The sequence below is a fragment of the Mixophyes fleayi genome, chromosome 8 (assembly GCF_038048845.1).
Source record: "Mixophyes fleayi isolate aMixFle1 chromosome 8, aMixFle1.hap1, whole genome shotgun sequence".
Classification (NCBI taxonomy): Eukaryota; Metazoa; Chordata; class Amphibia; order Anura; family Limnodynastidae; genus Mixophyes; species Mixophyes fleayi.
The window spans coordinates 67,589,028-67,609,239 of NC_134409.1; the positions used below are offsets into that span (position 1 = coordinate 67,589,028).

The window sequence follows — 20,212 nt, forward strand, 5'->3', positions numbered from 1 at the left end:
TGAACCGCCCTATGCTTAAGCACATTTATGGAGTTCCCAGAGTCCCTGGAAACAGAGCACCAATAACGGCTTCCAGTCATGACAAAATGGCATCTGTGGCCACCAGTGTCCAGTCCGACATCTGGAAGGTGCGGTGAGATGCGACCAATCCAGCCACCATGTAAGAAGCTGACGCACTGTCGCAGACAACAGATGATCTGCTTGTCTAGATGGAGAGGGATTTAGACAATTTCCAGCAGTTCCCTCTGGAACATCCGCGAGTGGACTTGTGCAAAGGGTACTGCCTCGAACACAGAGATAATGGTGCTCAATAACTTCATGCCACAAAGAAGGGACAACTCTTGTCTTGCCAAGAGGGACCTTCTTTTGGACCAAACCAAGAGAACCTTGTCCTCTGGTAGAAACATGCTGGCACCCGATGTCAAAGTCAAGACCCAGAAAGTGCATGCTCTGAGCTGGCATTAAGGAGATCTTTAGCAGATTGATGATCCAGCCATGTGCTAAGGAGGACATGAAATGAAGCTGACAAATCATGACTGGATAGAATGGAGCCTTCAACAGCAAGTCGCCTGGGTAAGTGACAACTGTTTCCCCCTGGGAGCAGAGAAGACCTGCCATCACCTTAATGAAAATCCTCGGGGCAGTGGCTAGACCAAAGGGTAAAGCCCTGAACAGATAGTGGCATTGCGGACAGCAAAGTAAAAGGAGACATTGATGCCTCTCACATATGGGAATATGGAGGTAGGCATCTTTTATGTCCAAGCAAGCAAGGAACTTCTCCAGTTCCATACCCACGATGATGGACCACAGCAACTCCATCCTGAAGCAATGGATTCAAGCCCGTTCGTTGAGGGTTTTTAGGTTTAGGATTGGCTGAAAGGAACCATTCGGCATCAGAACTAGCAAGAGGTTAGAGTAAAAATCCAAACCCCGTTCCAGCAGAGGGACTGGAATGATTATTCTGAATACAAAAGTTTCATGAATTGCCTCCGGGAGTGCTCTGCTCCAAAGACCGCAAGCTGGGAGGCCCATGGAGAACAAATCGGCAACATGGAAAATGGAACAGATCGATATTATATCCCGAGTGACAATCCTTGGAACCCAGGCAGAGGGGGATGATTCAAACCATTTTTCTTGAAAGCGCAAGAGACAGGCTCCCACCACATTTTCGCAGACTTTTAGCCTCATGTGGAGACCGAAGCTGTTGGCCTGGGGTTGCCACATGTGGCGGGTCTACTTGCTGGAGCACCAAATTATCTACTAAAAGGGTAACATGACAGAAACCTGGGATGTTTAGGTTTGGTTTGAGTTACTGGCATACATGGGGCTTTTTCCTCCAGTGGATCCTGATTAGAACAGCTTATCCAGGAGACCAAAGAGGGTCAACTCCATCAAAGGGTAACTCCTCTAGGGTCCGAGTGGAATCCGCTCACGGTTAACCAAGAGCAGATCCATAAGTAACACCTTGCCGCTATAATGAGCGCTGAGAGTTTGGACATAACAGAGATGGTATATCCAGAAGTTCAGAAGCCACTGTATTGTGATCTTTCGGTACAAGCCACGCAACCCGTGAGCTGACATCACATAGATCCTTTTCTAACTGTTCGGCCCATACCTGAATCACCTTGTTCACCCAGGGTGTAGACATGCCAGGTCTGTAAAGGCCAACTGCAGCTTCATAAGCTGAGGAAGAAGTCCCATTTCTTGTCCGTAGCATCTTTGAGACCCCACCTTGCATCAGGAAAGTAGTGCTCCTACTCAATCGGGCAATGGGTGAATCCACTATGGGAATTGCCTCCCATTTCACGGATTCCTCTAGGGGAAAGGGATAAAGGTATCTGAACTTTGTGCATATGAAAACAGTGGTCAGGCCTTTTCCATGCCTCCGATATATCAAATAGTTGGGGAGATGGAGGGAACCAGACAACCAGTTGAATTTGAGATCTCTGCTTCTGCAAAGCCTAAAGTCTTGTGAACTCCTAAAACCAAAGTCGTAACCCCAGAGTCCCTTGGTAATTTGCCTTCTTCATCTGAAGAGAGATCAGCGTGGAATCTATTGGCTGAGCTGCCTTTGGAACATGACATTTACTCATCATCCTATGAGGTGCACTAAGGAGGTGTTTCAGTGAGGAAGAGGCCCTAGTTAAAACCTGTGCGGACTCAGCGATAGCTGGAATTAAAGCAGATTCTGCTTGTTGCACACCTGAATTGGGGGGTACCAACTGGGAGCTTGGAATATGTGGTGCAGAAACAGAACTGGAAAAATCACCTCACGGTGAGACATTACCTGCGCGAGTTCAGATATGGACCTTGCAGGGAGTGAAACAAAGCTGGTTCTTCCACAACTGCAGGTGCAGACAGCCAGCCGCTGTTCCCGGAACTCTGCCTCACAAACTGCACACAGGTAGTCTGGGTCAGACTGTCCACAAAACAATTTAGCGCTACACTTTGTAAAAGCATGTAACAGACTTTGCAGACCCTTTCATGGAAATCCCCTTTTCTGTCATTGTGTATTTTTAAGACAACAGATGAACACCCATATAATTTAGAAATATACACACACACACATACATACATACATACATACATACATACATACATACATATATATATATACACACACACACACACATATACATACATATACACACACACACACACACACGTTCACTCAACACTCACGTACTGTACATTACACAATGAAAGAGCATGAACTGATTAAAAACCTGTTCTGTTAGAAGCACAGCAGGGGAGAGATGCAGATATGCTGTCTCTTGTAAACTGGAGTGTCTGCTAAAAAAGCGCACCAAGAGGAAGTGTGTTCTGGGCCCCCAAGAGTGAGCACAGCTGTGCTCTCCAATTCAATGGAGATCTTCTATAGCTGGCGGGCATCTGCACATTGTCTAGGGGTGACCCCACCACATCACCTTTCACTAGGTCTGCTGCGATTTCGGCTGTCAGTGCTGGCCACCTGCTCTTCGAAATGAAATGCAGCAGTGCTGGGGGGTTAGGGAAGTCTGCAGACTGCTCACCCAAGCTCAGGGACCTGGAGTGGAAGGCCACAGGCTATCCACTCGTGGGAAGGGGTCTCTGAGCCCAGCACAAAAAGTAAAAACAAAAGTAAATTAAATTGAAAAACAAAAAGTTCAGGGCAGGAGGCATTAGAATACATGCCCGACTCAAAGGGCACTTAAAATAAACTGAAGAGACCGTCCTATGGGAGGGGTATACTAGGGGTGGAGCTGCACGCAAACACATTTAAAGTGCCTCTGACTCCAGGACTACCTACTATACTTTATGTTTCGCAAGGTCCCCAATAAAGTAAAAGAAAAATTGCTTTCTGGCCTTAAGAATGGCCTCAAACTCCCCAAAAGGATCATGGCATCAACAGCCCTGCCTCTTAAGTCAGCTGCACTAAGTTAAGGGTTCCTTTCTTCACCAAGGCTAACAGGTCTTGGCAGCAGACTTATCGTGGCACCTGTCTCTAAGAAAAGTTAAAAATGTCAGTGTACCACAATCTTCTTGGCCAGTCCAGAACAACCAGGATTACCCAAACATCCTGTAATTTGAGTACCATCTACAAAACCCACGGAAGCCTTGCTACCGAAGGGAACCAGTAATTCTGAAGAAGGTTTCAAGGAACACACATTGCATCTACCATCACCACCTTTGGAACTCCTGCTCTGGAGTAGGAGTGCTACGCACTGTGATACAGAGTTGACAGTATGTCGACATCATGTCTCTCTTCCCCAGACGCGATCCCACATCCGCAGACTAATGTAGACAGAAGGGGGTGCTAGTCGTGGCACCACGACAGCATCCGTGTAACACTGCTGCTCCCGCTGCAGCATAACAGATGCTGCTGCAGGAGAGAAATGTCAAGGCATAATGCAAACAAAAACACAAAAAGAAGAAAACAATAACAAAAACCTTGTAAAAAAACTGAAGTACAGAGCAAGCAATAAGGATATAGAAGGGAAGGACCTTTAGCTTGTGGCACAAAATTAAAGTGACCAAGATACTGCACTCTATCCCAGTTTCCTCCATCAAAGGAGAAATGCATAAAACTCAACTATGCTAGCCATGGTCTTTACAGTAGTCATCCATGACCTGGCTATAGTGCCTCATAACCTGCATAATTGAGTAGCTCTTATTAATACTACAATGACTGGAGGAGGTATTGCAGCTCTCTGGCTCATGCACCTCAGTTGTCGGCACTATTCAGATGCTAATTAATACCTGCAGCAGTTAAAAAGTAAAATAAAAAAATAAAAATAAAAATAGATGAGGACCAATTCTGCTGAAGGTAATAGAGAAGGTAGGGACAACAAAAAAAAAAAACCAAAACCCCAAACACACCCTCCTACCTTGGAGGTCTGTCACAGAAGCCAAGAGTGTATTTGGGATAGCTAGCAAACAAAGGTTCTTTTTTGTGTTTGACATTTCATGCAACTTTAAAATGTATTAAGAGTAAGTGCATCAGAAACTTTCTACAGAGTGCACTGCTACATCATTACAACTTCTGCCTTTTTAACCATATCTCTATAAAAAAAAAAAAAAGCATCTTATTTTTATTGCCTCTAAACACAATATAAGCTGTTAACCGTGCACAATATAGACAGCACAGTAGAACAATAATAATAAAAAACCATGGTGGACAACCAAAGACCGAAGCTTGAAATAAAAGTAATGCAACACATAAGTTGCACAAAGCCAAGTACAAACCAATAAACATGAAAGGTATAAACTCTGAGATACAGTACATATCCTATGGTTATAGAAGAAAACCTGCAGATGCAGAGTGTGCCATCAGGATGTATATTATCAATCAGCAGGTCTGATATAGCTTTGAGGTATACTCTGACAGCAATACGGACCATTAAAAGCACTAGTAGTGGGAGTATTTGAGAAATGGTAGGGACACCAGATGCTGGTCCCCCACAATTATGGGGAAGGGTGTTTACCATAAAATTTATGGTCAGGGTGGAGCTGCAGTTGTAGCACTGTAACATAGTAACAGTTGATGGGGTTGAGAAAAAAAAAGAAAAAGCCACCAGTCCATCAAGTTCAACCTATTTTGGATCTCCTGCAATCCCTCACTTATATTTGAAATTGATCCAGAGAAAGCAACCACCAATCTGTTTCAATTGTGAAAATCCCCTCAGACCCAATATTGCAGTCCTATTTTTACCCTATATCCACTATGCTTCATTTTAACGGTTGTATCCCTGGATACACTTTTCCACAAAAAAAGTGTCTAACCCTTTCTTAAACATATCTATTGAATCTGCCATCACAACCTTCCCTGGCAGTGAAGTCCATATCTTGGCTGCCCTTATGACTATAATGAAATTCGGGAAAACGGCTGTTAAACCTAAAAACTCTAAAATTTCATCTAAAACAAGATTACAAACAGAAGGGCTTATGTGCATATACACACAAAAACACCCTCAATTACCATAATTTTCAATTAGCTTCAGTTCATACAAGCTAGAACATGTACACTTTTTTAAATGTACATAGGAACTCTTCTATACAGTTATAACTTTTGTCAAATATTACTAATTCTTTTTATGTAACTTGAATACGTAAACCTATGCATAATAGTAGTCTGTCAATGGCTACCTGTGTTCGAGCCCTCCAACGTCTCACATCTTCCTCAAGCAACTTCTTTTCTGCCTGCAGCATCCCACTTTTCTCACTGAGCTCAGAGTTAGATTCTTGCAATGGCAATATATTTGCTTCAAGTTTCCGTATCTGAAATAAAATCTGGTTTAATTATTCAGTCCCACAGATTAGAAAGTTTAACAGAGAAAGTGGTTTTATCTAAAGCGATGAACCAGGAAATGCAACCTTACAATTAAAAAGGTGAACCAATGGCATTGCAAGCTTCTCAACGCCAACTGCATATAATCTGTAATTTCATCATTGCAAATGTAAAGAATGCCATCTTTAAATACATATTTGGAGATTTGAGAGATCACTGAAGAATATAGGAAACAGTATTATTACCAAGACCGTTGTCTGGCTGCCTGTGTCAGGATGCGAGCACAAATCTGACATGATGAAATGGAACATTGAAGGTCAGGGCCCAAATAAAATAAGGTATTGATACATAGTATTGATACTGTTATCCGCTGTCCTTATTATCTTACTGTTCTGCTATCATTCTTACCTGTCTTCATTGTCCTTATTATCTCACTGTACTGTTGTTCCATGCCCTCCACGCCCTAATTCGTTATCATCTTCCACCTTTTCATTGTCTTCCTGCCTTTGTTCTTACCTGTTTTTCACTGTCCCCACTATCTCACTGTTCTGTTACTCTCTCTCCCTACTATGCCTCCCCGCTCTCACTCCATACCCATACTCTCCCCCCGCCCTACCTCTCCCGTTCCTCCCCGCCATCCCCCGCGCGCTGCTCATCTTGCTAACCTCATCCCCATTTCCCCCCTCTCCTCTCCCCCTTTCTTCTGTGCCCTCTGGAATGCCAGATCCGTCCGCAACAAGCTGACTGCTATCCACGACCTCTTTCTATCCAACTCCTTTAACCTTCTTGCCGTTACTGAAACCTGGCTCTCCGATTCTGATACTACTTCCCCCGCTGCCCTCTCCTATGGTGGCCTCTCCTTCACCCACTCCGCCAGGCCTGGTGCCCGCCCTGGCGGTGGAGTTGGCCTCCTCCTCTCCTCCACCTGTACTTTTCGTGTCATTCCCCCTGAACCCTCCCTCTCCTCCTCTTTTGAAGCTCACTCCATCCGCCTCTTCTACCCCATCCATCTCCGCGTCACTGTCATCTACCGCCCCCCTGGCCCCACCTCCCTATTCCTTGACAACTTTGCTAGCTGGCTTCCTCACTACCTCTCCTCCGATCTCCCCTCGATCATTCTCGGTGACTTTAATATCCCCATCGACAACCCCACCTACCCTGCTTCCAGCAAACTGCTCACCCTCTCTTCCTCCCTTGGTCTCACCCAATGGACCTCCTCCTCTACCCACTGCCTTGGTCACTCCCTTGATCTTGTCTTCTCCTACCTATGTAATCTCTCTGACTTCTCCATCTCTCCCTTTCCTCTATCCGACCACCATCTCCTCTCCTTCTCTCTCTCCTCCTGCTCCCCCCCCCCCTGCCCAAACCTACTCTGTCCATACGCAACCTCGATGCTCTTGACCCTGCCTCTCTGTCCTCCTCTCTCGATACCCTCCTTTCTCCCCTTTCCTCCCAGGCCTGCCCCAACCAGGCGGTCTCCCTCTACAATCACACCCTCACCTCCGCTCTGGACGCGGTCGCCCCTGCCCACTCCGTCCACCCCCGCTGCTCCAAACCCCAACCCTGGCACTCCAAATTTACCCGCTTCCTCCAAAAATGCTCCCGTTCCGCCGAACGTCACTGGAGAAAATCCCGCTCCCTGGCTGACTTCCTCCACTTTAAATTCATCCTTTCATCCTACAGCTCTGCCCTCTCACTCGCTAAACAATCTTTCTTTAAATCCCTCATCTCTTCCCAGTCCTCTAACCCCCGCCGCCTCTTTGCCACCTTCAGCACTCTCCTGGCCCCCTCCCCTCCCCTCCCCCCCCTCCCTCCTCCCTGACTGCCTCTGATTTCGCCTCCTTCTCCTCTAAAATCGAGGCCATCCGACTTGAAATCTCCTCCTCCACTCTCTCTTCCACCCCTCCCACTCTTCTGTCCTCCCCCCCCAACCACCTTCCCCTCCACTCCTTCCGTCCCACCACCGGCGAGGAAGTCCACTCTCTCATTTTATCCTCCCCCCCCCCACTACCTGCCCCCTGGATCCCATCCCCTCCCACCTTCTTCGCTCCCTTTCCCCCACCACCTGCTCCCACCTCGCTCACCTCTTTAATCTCTCCCTCTCCACTGGCATCTTCCCCTCCTCCTTCAAACATGCTCTCGTATCCCCCATTCTTAAGAAACCTAATCTCGACCCCACTTCTCTCTCGAACTATCGCCCCATATCTCTTCTCCCTTTTGCCTCCAAAATTCTTGAGAGGCTCGTCTGCAGCCGTCTCACCTCCTACCTTTCTGAATACTCCCTCCTTGATCCTCTCCAGTCTGGTTTCCGCCCCCTCCACTCCACTGAAACTGCCCTGGCTAAAGTCACCAATGACCTCCTCTCTGCAAAAGCCAGGGGCCACTTCTCCCTTCTCATCCTCCTTGACCTCTCTGCAGCCTTTGACACCGTTGACCACCCCCTCCTCCTTCACACCCTCCAGTCTTTCGGCCTCTCCGGCCCAGTCCTGTCCTGGTTCACCTCTTACCTTACTCACCGTTCCTTCTCTGTCACCACCTCTGGGTCTCTCTCCCCCCCATCCACCCTTCCAGTTGGGGTCCCTCAGGGCTCTGTTCTGGGACCCTTACTCTTCTCTCTATACACCTCCTCCCTGGGTGAACTCATCAGCTCCTTCGGCTTCAGCTACCACCTTTACGCTGACGACACTCAACTATACCTCTCCTCTCCTGATCTCTCTCCCTCCCTCCTCTCTAGGGTGTCCGCCTGCCTCTCTGCCATCTCCTCCTGGATGTCCTCTCGATTCCTCAAACTTAACCTTGCCAAAACTGAGCTCATAGTTTTTCCTCCCTCTCATACCCCATCCCCTTCTGACCTCTCCATCACTGTCGACAATACCTCTATCTCGCCTGTCCCCCAACTTCGCTGCCTTGGTGTCATCCTCGACTCCTCTCTCTTGCTAAATCCTGCCGCTTCCAGCTGCGCAACATCGCTCGCATCCGGCCCTTCCTCTCCCAAGATGCCACCAAATGCCTTATCCACTCTCTGATCATCTCCCGCCTGGACTACTGCAACCTCCTCCTCACTGGCCTCCCCCACTCTCATCTCGATCCCCTTCGATCCGTCCTTAACGCTGCAGCTAGGCTTATTTTCCTCTCTCGCCGCTCCTCTTTTGTCTCCCCCCTCTACCTAGCCCTTCACTGGCTCCCATTCCCCTTCAGAATCCTCTTTAAGCTCCTCACACTCACCTACAAGGCCCTCGCCAACTCCACTGCGCCCTACATTTCCACCCTCCTCTCTATTCATGCTCCATCCCGCCCTCTCCGTTCTGCCTCTGACCGTCGCCTCTCTTTCCCCCTTATAACCTCCTCCCACGCGCGTATCCAAGACTTCGCCCGCGCTGCCCCCCTCCACTGGAACAAGCTCCCTCCCTCCATCAGAACTTCCCCTAATCTGTCCAGCTTCAAACGGGCCCTAAAAACCCACCTTTTTCTTAAAGCCTTTCTGTCTCCCACTTAACTTCCTACCTTATCTTCTGCCTCTGTCCCCCTACTCTCCCTCTCTCCCCTGCGTCTCTCTGTCTGTCCACCCCTCCCCTTAGATTGTACGCTCCTCTGAGCAGGGCCATCTCTCCTCCTGTTTCCACCACTTCTAACTCTGCTCTCCAGCTACTTAGCCCTCCTCCTGAAAGGTCCTCCACCCCACTAGCACTTTCGCTCCCTCCTCCCCCTGGGGGTCTCCCTGTCTTCCGCGCCCCCCTTCTTGGGCCCCGTCGTTTTCGGATCCTCTCTCCCCTTTCCCCGCCCTCTCTAGCTGTGCATTGAGCGTACTGAGTTGCTGTGTTTACTGTACTGTGCTGTCTCCCATTGTATTGTGATTTTGTTTGTCTCTGTACGGCGCTGCGGATGCCTTGTAGCGCCTTATAAATAAATATTAATATTAATAATAATAATAGGAGCGAACCCGATTTCCAACTAAATGTTTGGCCAAATGTTTTTAAAAAGGAAATAATTAGCCCAGTAGGAGGTAATTAGGTTGAGCAAACCGCTTTATGAGGAGACTTGCTTAAGATTTGCAGATCACAGACATCCATTGTGTTTGATCCTGTATTCCCCGTTCTAATTAACTTCCTTTCAATAGGTGGTGTAAACACCATAGAACCATTAGGTGTGAATTAGAGAGAGCCATATGCCTAGGTGAGAATCTTGCAGCCAAGGAAAGCATGTGAAGGCCTACACAAGTATATAGATATATGAACTTCAAAGATGATGTCTTCAGATTTCACATTTTGGGAAATCTGTGTTCCACTATACTGAGGAGCAGAAATCACACCAGGGTTGTGAATTAAAGGTACGTGTGGTATCCGGGAAAAGCTAAAATCATATCTTTGGAAAAGCTATGTCACATTGTCCATCTCTTAATACCAAACATAATGAAATTTTGACAGTCATATGGGATTTATTAATGATAAAATTGGATCAATGTGATGCTCTACAGAAAAGTTAGATCACATAGTAGAATTGGTTAGTAAATCAAGCAACATGTAAATGGTGATTGAATAAAGTGTCACAGGCCACAATCCCCTGGGTGCAGGGACAGGTCTTTGACAATTTTCTGTGTCTTATCTCTGCATTTTAGACTTTTTGGAAAATCAATTCACATTGATAAGCTGTCCATCTTACTTGCCAAGTTTCCCATGGCAGAGTATGCAATTCATGAAAGCAACACTCTGAAGGTAACCTTTTTTTATTTTAAACTGTTTCGCTTGTGTATGTCAATCTATTCATTGGTTATTCATTTTTTATACCTGTATGCCCTGTACTTTTGTATATCAAATCTATAATTTAATATGTTGTGTCCTTGATACTCTAACGCAGGGGTCGGCAACCCCCTGAATCCTGGCACGCCGTCCGCTGTCTAAATGACAGCCGGAGAAGAGCTGAACTGTTGCGCAAGCGCAGCATTTCAGCTCTTCTCCGGCTGTCATTCCTTCCCCGACACTGAACTGCTGCGCAAGCGCAACAGTTCAGCACCTCTCCGGCTGTCATTTATTAAAAATTACAGCTAGAGAAGAGCTGAACTGCTGCGCCTGCGCAGTAGTTCAGTGTCGGCTGCGCAGTTCCTCCCAAGCAACTTTGCGGACCGCTTCACGGCTAGAAGAGGTAAGTATAAAATTATATCATTTTTTATTCATTTATTAGTGTCCTAAAAATTTTTTTGATGCAATTCTGAGGCCAAAAGAGTCATTGGGGGCAACGGCGGCATACTATGTATTTCTGGGGGCAACGGCGGCATACTATGTATTTCTGGGGGCAACGGCGGCATACTATGCATTTCTGGGGGCAACGGCGGCATACTATGCATTTCTGGGGGCAACGGCGGCATACTATGCATTTCTGGGGGCAACGGCGGCATACTATGCATTTCTGGGGGCAACGGCGGCATACTATGCATTTCTGGGGGCAACGGCGGCATACTATGCATTTCTGGGGGCAACGGCGGCATACTATGCATTTCTGGGGGCAACAGCGGCATATTATCTGTTTCTGGGGGCAACTGTGGCATATTATCTGTTTCTGGGGGCAACTGTGGCATATTATCTGTTTCTGGGGGCAACTGTGGCATATTATCTGTTTCTGGGGGCAACTGTGGCAAGGTATGAATTGGGGGCACAATTATGAGGTATGATGTGAACTGGGGCACTACTGTGAAGCATAACTTTTTTTTGCTGGTCCCTTACTGTTAATATGATATTAGCCTCATAAAATGAGAAATAATTGTATAAATTTTTTTTTAAAAAAGTACTTTCTTAAAAAAAATAATTCATTGAGTGCAGGGGGATCGATAGTGGCTAAATCCCCTTCAGCTCAGGTACCTTCAGACGCCAGGTCATGTGACTGCAGTGGTCACATGGTACTCGGCGGGCTGCTGGATATCTTCCCATGCTGTACAGTGGAGAATAAGGTAAGAAGAAGGTGTGCTGGAGAGGGGGCATTTGTGACGAAAGGTGATGGAGAGGGGCATGTGTCACGAAAGGTGCTGGGCAGAGGGAGGGCAAGTGTGATTAAAGCATGTGGGCAGAGGGGACATATGTGAGCAAAGCTGCTGAGCAAGGGGGCATGTGTGAGTATTGCATTTTTGTGCAAGAGCGTGATCTGGTGCTTTTCACCTCCTAGACATGCCCTCAATGATGTACTGCCACACCCCCAATTGTACGACCACTTGCATGGTAAAAAAAAACGGCGGCACAGCATTTTTTTAACCATGCTTAACTATAAGGGAGGACCCATGGAGTTGCTGTAGTGGGGCCATGAATTTCTCTAAGCAGGTGTGTGTGTGTATATATACACACACATATACATACATACACATATACACACAACTGGCACACCTGGACTTGACTAGATTTTAGCCGGCACTCCGATAGAAAAAGGTTGCCAACCCCTGCTCTAACGAATCCATTAGCCTGTTAAGAAGAAATAGCTCAACCAAGTTAACCCAGTGTGTGATTTGTTGATACATTTGATTAACAAGCTTAGTGTATGCTTACATTTACATTTCTGTAACAGTCTGGAGGTGTGAAGCGGTAACCCTATGCTTGCAGGTGTGGGTCTTGCTAGTCTGGATAGCTAGAAGCCTTGTGTGCCAGTGTGGGACAGTATATTGGGGTCCTATTGCCTGTATTCAATAGGTGGTGGCAAACCTGAAGTTTCTGGGGGTTTGAGCGCTGTTTGGGGGCGATTCAGTAGGTCTATAACTTGTGTGATAGGTGGAGAGAGACTGCAGGCTGGAATCGTGTGCAGCCTCATATAGCAAACACCCCGAAAGTCATGGCAGCTGGGAGAGTGTTCGTGACACTGTCCATTTCACATGTTGGCAATAAGCTGGATCCTTAATTCGTTAATATTTTCTAACATTTTACAAAGCATACAATGAGCAATTGTTTACCTTATTCTTAAAGGTGTTGCAATGGAAGCTAGTGAATAAGTATCACAGACTAAACTTGCCAATTGACTTGAAGTCAAAAATATTTTCATACGAATGAAAATTAAAAAATAAAAAAAAAGATAGTGCTCATTCTAAACCGCCTGAGGAATATAATGAGCTCGAGTCACAAATGTATTGACTTAAGCCTTTTCTGTGGAAGAAACAGTCTTCCCTGCGATATTTTAGCTTTTTATTTTTGGAAAGGCCATCTTGTATTTTCACAATAGTGCCGTTGTTATGGTGTCAGTTAGCAGAGATCACTGTAGAGTGATCAGCTAATTCAGCTTTCCCTTGCTCTGACACCGCTACCACCATGTTTCTATGTCAATCAACACATAAATGCAGATGAATGCTGTGTAAGTATGACCACATGCACAGCATTGGAACGGAAGGTTGCCACTGAAAGCTTAGGGACCACCATCCAGTGCAATGTTTAGGAATCATTTTAAAGACAGCTGCACTGAAGTCCAAGCTGCCATTTTAACAGGTTCACCAGTTGGGAAGCAGTTAAAGATCAGGCATAAGGATGATGCAAATATACAAAAAAGGAAAGCAAAGAGATAGAAATCACTCACCTTCGCTTGAAGCTGCTGTAGGTCATGATCCAGTTTCTCCTTATCTTCCCTTAACAATCTGTTGCTTTCTATTAAAACATTCATGGTTTCAGTTTTCTTCATCAGTTCTTCATGTTGGGCCATTGTCTTTGCAGTTACCTGAATTTGTTACATGAAACAAGAATTTGTGACACTGGCACTAATGAGCAGGATCTCAACTGAGCAGTTGTTTAAACGCAAAAACCACTACTACTGCAAACAGAATTAAATTAGGAGAGAACCAATAAATGTTTCAAGGAACCCCATTTCTGCAATCCCCTAAGACAAAACATAGTACAACCATAAAATAATGGTTGGGGGAGGGGTAGGATAAAAAAATCTTCGAAACCAAACCTGAACTTTTTCACGTTCTGTATTCAAACTATCTTGTAGCTCGTTTATTTCTCTCTCCATGTGCTCTATACGCTGCCGGTATCTCAAACATTCCACTTGTGTAACTTCAAATCTTGTTTCAGCAATTTCTTTTTCCCGTCTCACAAATCTGAAAGACCATATGAAAAAATTGCATGCATCAGTGGACATCTACATACTCTACCCAGATGTTTCAGAAACAATAGTTTAAGGTCATCCATCAATAAATTGTATTCTTTATTTTAAATTCACCCACTGTTCCCATAACAATTTATAAATTCAGCATGAACACTTTTCAGAAAGAAATAAAAAAGTATGCCTGTATGTCTGGTTGAATTTGGTGAGCAAAACGTGTAGTTGTAGGATGAAGCAGATTCCAAATTACATTAATTTAAGCCTGGTGTTACAGTACCTAGATTACAGTCCATGTGGCAAAACAAAGCCAGAAACTATAGTATGCAAGTTTGAGAGTCAGACATTGCCACATATTTAAAAAAAAAAAAAAAAAAAAAAGGTACATAAAGGCGCAACATCTGATGTGCAGGATAAGATTTTGCATCAGATGTTGGCCGCTGTTACAGTACTTTAGAAAATATGTTCTTTGGACTATTTTTCTGTTTTGAAATGCTTGAACGTTACCAACAAAATGCTTAAAAAGGTATATTTTCTCTAGTTCGATATTCTGTACACAAAATGATTATAATGGAGGTATTTTGAGATGTATAAATATACAAGGAAGATATAAATTTCACCTTACTTTTTACTCTCCAGTCACATTTCACTTGAACTCTCTAATTTAAATATTAATATTTAAAATACAGTTAGTTAGGAATAATGGACTGTTCATTGCAAGGGTATTAAAAGTCACCCCAGAGTTGAGTGACCTGAACAAAATGCACTAAATGTACTGTCACGCCTTGTAATTTCAGCTCTGAGCCAGTTTAATTTTCCATATTTAACAAAAAAAAAAATAAACCACCAATCTTTTGGCTGATCTCCGGGTGGGGTACCTTATAACGATAGTGACAACATCGACTGTGAAGAGGCCGACAGGATTACACCCACGACAGGCTGATAACACTGACAGGTTGAAAACGACACTTGAAACAGCTCCAAAGAAGGAACATCCCCCGGCAGGCTACAATGACGTCAGTTTCAAGTTTCCCTCTGTTAAGGTGGCAATTAAGGAAGTGCTGGCTGTACAATGTTGTAGGCTTTGTAAAGAGCAATGTACAGCCAGAGCTTCCTTAAATTACCACCCTAACAGCCAGAATGACAGGCTACAGTGATGTCCGTGTCACGTTGCCCACTGCTGGGATGTTCAACCCGTCAGTGTTGGCCTGTCGTGGATTACATCTTCGTCATAATCAATGTCGACATCTTCAAAGTCAGTGTTGTCAGTACTGTTATACTGTCTACCACAGAGATCTCCTTTGTTTTAACAAAAAGGTAATAACGTCATTTTTGCCAAAGAAGAAAAAAAAATATGACACATCTATCTATTTATCTGCATCTCTTCTTCGATCATATTCCTGCCTAGACACTAAAGGTCTTTTTGAATTTGTAAGGAGGAAATTAAAATGGAGATACCTTAGAATTTCCATGACTTGCTCCTGAGACTTTCCTTCCTCACTGAAAGACACATTGAGTGCTCCTTCTTGAACAGAGTTCACCATCTTTTTACTCAGGGCTTCTATCTGGTCATGCAACAAACTGTTCTGTTTTTCTAAGTCATCGCAGCGTGACTGGTTCTTGGACACCTCATCCTGTGAGAAAAATGCAATGTGGTGATGGAAAAAACAAAGTGAGCATTCCATTCTACATCCCCCACCCCTCGAACAACCACATCATAGAAGTCAGGAAAGTCGCAAACAAGTTGAGACCATCTCCCCAGGATCCTCATACAGAACAGACATTTGTCTACAAGCCAACAGGTACCAGCCTGTGTAATGACTATCTTGACTCCAGGGAAAGACACCCTTTGTTGTCAAGTGTCCAAAAACATACCCAGAAAGATCTGCCTCTGAATAGGAAGCAGGTTGGAATTCTGGTAATCGATTTGTGGGACTCAAATACATGTGCAGCTTCCCAGAGATGTGCCTGAAGCAGAGCAAGACTGGCTTGATAAGGACTGCAATATCCGTTAACACTTGGCGAAGTATATTACACGGATTACCTCCTCAGAAAAGTAACTTCATGAGCCTAAAAAAAAACGGATAAAGGCGACGCATGCTTTGGAGGAAAAATAAAAAGGTCAACAGGCACCTCATTCCCTAAAAGGTCCGCATTCTCTTCGTCCATTAGGGAACACCGGGGACATTGGGAGTAGTGGGAACAGGTGATTGGCACTTTAAGAACTATTAACTAGCCTCTCTCTCTTTATACCAAACTTCCAGGCCGGTGGTAGTCACTAGAACGACTCTAAATGGCGACAGTACTTAACCCAACATGATTACACCGAATAGGTCATAGCCGACAAACTTGCTAACACAGACTGCTTGAATCGGAGACTTAAAGAAATTGCGGCAGTTCAACATCCCAGCACACTCCGATGACGTCACATTGAAGGAACACACTATCATACGAGCTGCTGGTGATTGAGGTATGCCACCACTGTGGCATTGTCCAACTGTATCATCACTGCCTTTCCCTGCAGCAAATTTTGCGCGTTGATAAGAGCACAAAAAAAAAACACTGCTCACAGTTCCAATACATTGATTGGAAGCTTGGATTCTTTCAAAGCCCAAACACCCAGAAATCGGGTGTGAAACAAACCATGCCACAACCCCAAAGGCTGGCAACCGATGTCACCAAGGTCCAATCCCAGATCGAGAATGGTCGACTCCTGTATAGGATTGATTTTCTGCAGCCACCAAAGGAGTGACTTTATGCACTAGAGAAGAAAGCTTGAACACCTTACCAGACAGATTCAGGTGGGATCTGTTCCACTTCGAAAGAAAGTCCACTGGAACTCCCATGCATAAAACTGAGCAAACTGTACTGCCACAAAAGTCGATACCATCTTGTCCAGAACCCTCATGCAGAAGTGGACAGAGGTTTGTTTGACAACCAAAGACCTTACAATCTTCTGCAAAGACTGAATTTTGTCCGAAGGCAAAAATACCTGCTCTTGTTGGGTGTCAAATATAAATCTGAATAAGATCAGTTGTGTTGAAACCAACTTGGACTTCTTTTCATTGAGGATGCAATCGTGGCAGTCTAGAGTCTGGTCGTTAACCGGATTTGGGACAGGAGTACCGCCAGGGACTATGCCTTTATAAGAGAGCGTCCAGTTACTGTAATTCCCTTGAACCGCAAAGCCATGATCTTGATGAAGACCTGTGAAGATGTGACCAGACCAAAAGAAACTGATCTGACTGAGCCACAAACCTGATGGACTGATGACCCACCCAGATGGGCACATGCAGATAGCCACCAAGAACTCCCCTTGTTCCATACTGTGACTCCCCTGAACACAAAGACTAGAACTTGAATCTGGGCACCCTAACTTGAGTGTTCAAAGATTTTAGATTCTGAATCAGCCTGAACCATACATTGGGTTTTAGAACAAGAAACAGGTTGGAAAAAATCCCAAAACTTTGAGATTCCTGAATCGCAATAACCATTCCAGAAGAAAACAGTGAGTGGTTGGCCTCTTGCAGAGCCACTTGGCTTTCTCAAATATGTGGAAATCCCTGTTGAAAAGAACCGCCTCGGAGGATACCCAACATCGATCATGTACCCCCAATCCATAATTCCCCGTACCCAGGTATTAGTGGTAGCCTGAAACCACTGATTCCTGAATAGAAGACAGGCTCCCACCACAGCTGACTGCTTGACTGCAGACTTAGCAGCAGGATGTTGAGCAGACAAGGCCTGACGTTCACGCTGGAAACCAACCCTGGGGACAGATGATTGACCTCTTGATTACAGACCTGTGGAGTACTGACCACATCAGAACCTGGACATCTTGGGTTTTGCAGCTTTAAGAGGAAAAGAACGGTAGTCTTACCTCCTGCTGCCTAACTGATAATGGTGTAAAGCTGATGGGCAAACAAAACACCCCCAGAAAAAGTAATTTTTTCAAGACTCTATATCAGCCTCGCCGGACTTAAGCCAACAAGCAGAGACCACAGAGGCAGAGTGACTGGGGCATCCAGGGCCATCTCCCTCAAGTAATCCGTGGCTCTCTGAATTTGTTCCACCAAAAGGAAGCAGTTCAGAATACTGGCTTTCAACCAAAACCCTCAGACAGCCATTTTAACCAATTCCACAGAATTTTAAACGCATGCAGATGCCAGGGTAGGCCTGCAAGAATGTACCCGCCACGAAAACAGAGTTAAGGACTCCCTCAACCTTGCGATCCGTGTCCTCATCAAAACAGTCAGAACCTGACTCATTTCCCTCACTCGACTGCACCTACCAGAGGATGGCGTTGCGGACTGAAACATCCTCAGTCACAAGACCATATACCCAGACCAGTTCAGCAGAATTCACAACCACATGTCAGCAGGACCCAGGTTCAGCGAACCAGGAACAGAATCCAAATTCCACTGCCTATGTAGCAAGTGGGTGAAGTAGAAACACCCACTGTCTGAGACAGTACCAAATGGGCAAGCTCAGCCACAGTGTTGGCACAGTGTAGCACATGGCATGCAATCCCCAGACTGGCAGGCTGCGCACAAAACGTCCACATCCGACTGTCCAGAAGAAAACTTAGTGTTACATACAGCACAGGTGAACTTCAACATAGGCAGTCACACCAGCCTTAGCAGTCAAGAATCTCCACTTATCGGACATGTTACACAGATGGGGAAAAAAACAAACACACACACACAGAAAAAGCCAAGAAGCACTCACATCAAAGCACAGAAAGTGAGCCCGCTATACTTTCAGAGAGCCCCAACAGTCTGAGGAACAAACCACTGAGAAAAAAACACCCCACAACCTGTTACCAAACAAGAGATGGGACAGAGAAATTTTAAAGCTCTAATTCACTCCTTCTGCCTATTCTCATGTCTTCACACGAGGAAAGAGACCAATATGGAGGAAGTGTAGGAAAAGGGAAGAAGCACCTCACGCCCCAGGGTCCAACACTGGACTGGCAGCTGTCCAAAAGGACAGCCCTCTCCACCAATAAAGTGCCTAGCAAGAGCTTACTAAAACACAGTAACCCCTACCTGACCAATCCTATTAAAGGAAACTAATAACTGCCTCTAGAAAGAGAAAGCCACCCAGGAGGCCCACTGTGACTTCTACCACCCCTCTCCAAGCACTGTGCTGTGAGAGGGTTTCATTTACCTGCTGCCATCCCTCCGTTTGCACAGTGAAGCATCGGCTGCTCCTGTGCAACCACCGCTAGGGATGCCGGGCACAACCTACAGCTACTGTGGCTGACAACCCAGAGGTGTCCAGCGATGGAAGCTGCTGTGCCTCTAATCAACCGCTCTGCTCCAGGCAGAGGACAGCCCTCAGTGCTGTGCACTGCCAGATCAATGCAGGAACTGCCTGCCCTACATTGACAGCAATAGATGCGGTTCCCTTAGCCACCGAATCAGCTGTGATTGAAATAAGAGGCAGAACAGTTTAAAAAAAAAAAAAAAAAAAAGTGAACAAGGCTGCATAGAAGCCCTAAAACAGCCCGAATTGCTGGGCACTAAACAGATGGGTAAACATGAAGTGATGTATAGAGGGGGAGCAGCTAAGGCTAGTTAATAGTTTTTAAAGTGCCCATCGCCTATATCCACTTCTCTATACCCCAATGTCACCCACCAATGGGATAGAAAAAAAGATTTTTACTCAGTGTAAAATAGATTTCTCTTACTCCATTGGGGGACACTGCGAGACATTGGAGTATAGTAGGTGGGACTAGGAGTTTAGGCACTTAGATTTCTTTTTTCCCTCCCCTAATATGCCCCCTCCTCTCCTGTAGCCTCAGTTTTGTCTAACCAAGCCTCAAAGGAATAGGAGCCCTATGGGGCTAGTTGAAAATTTTCTCTTTTGCTTTTTAAATTCACACAACAGAACATTTCACAGAGCAAGGGAGGGTGTGCAGTGTCCCTCAATGGCGTGAGAAATCGATTTTAAGGCGAGTAAAAAAAAAAAAAAAAAAAAAAAAAATTCTCTTTCCTACCATTGGGGGGACACTGCGATACATTGGGACATACCAAAGCTGCCTCGAAGGGAGGGGATTGCTCTTGAACGGCCGCACGCAACACTGCGTCCAAAACTTGCATCCGCTAATGAAGAGCTCTGCAACCTATAGAACTTCTCAAAGGTGTGGACAGATGACCAAATTGCTGCCTTGGATAGCTGCTCCGCCAAAACTCAGTGGCGGGCTGCCCATGATGCGCCAACAGCTCTGGTAGAGCGAGCCTTTAACAAAACCGGGACCGGTTAAGACGTCCGGGCATAAGCAAGCGAAATAGTGGACCAAATCCAGCAAGCAACTGCCTAGAGGCTGGCCAGCCCCGATTCTGCGCATTATAAAGAACAAAAAGGTCCCTAGGTCTGCAG

At 45.6% G+C, this 20,212-nt stretch overlaps 1 protein-coding gene across 3 annotated transcripts in view; it reads right to left on the reverse strand.

Annotated features, from left to right (window-relative positions):
* TPR (translocated promoter region, nuclear basket protein) overlaps window positions 1-20,212 on the reverse strand; it is a 148,138-nt gene that overhangs the window by 67,467 nt on the left and 60,459 nt on the right. For all 3 annotated transcript variants that reach the window (XM_075182673.1, XM_075182672.1, XM_075182671.1), the window contains exons 26-29: window positions 15,287-15,462; window positions 13,679-13,826; window positions 13,307-13,444; window positions 5,626-5,757 (exon numbers count right to left, since the gene is read on the reverse strand). In XM_075182673.1, coding sequence (XP_075038774.1) covers window positions 5,626-5,757; window positions 13,307-13,444; window positions 13,679-13,826; window positions 15,287-15,462 — 594 coding nt within the window. The remainder of the gene's footprint in view (window positions 1-5,625; window positions 5,758-13,306; window positions 13,445-13,678; window positions 13,827-15,286; window positions 15,463-20,212) is intronic.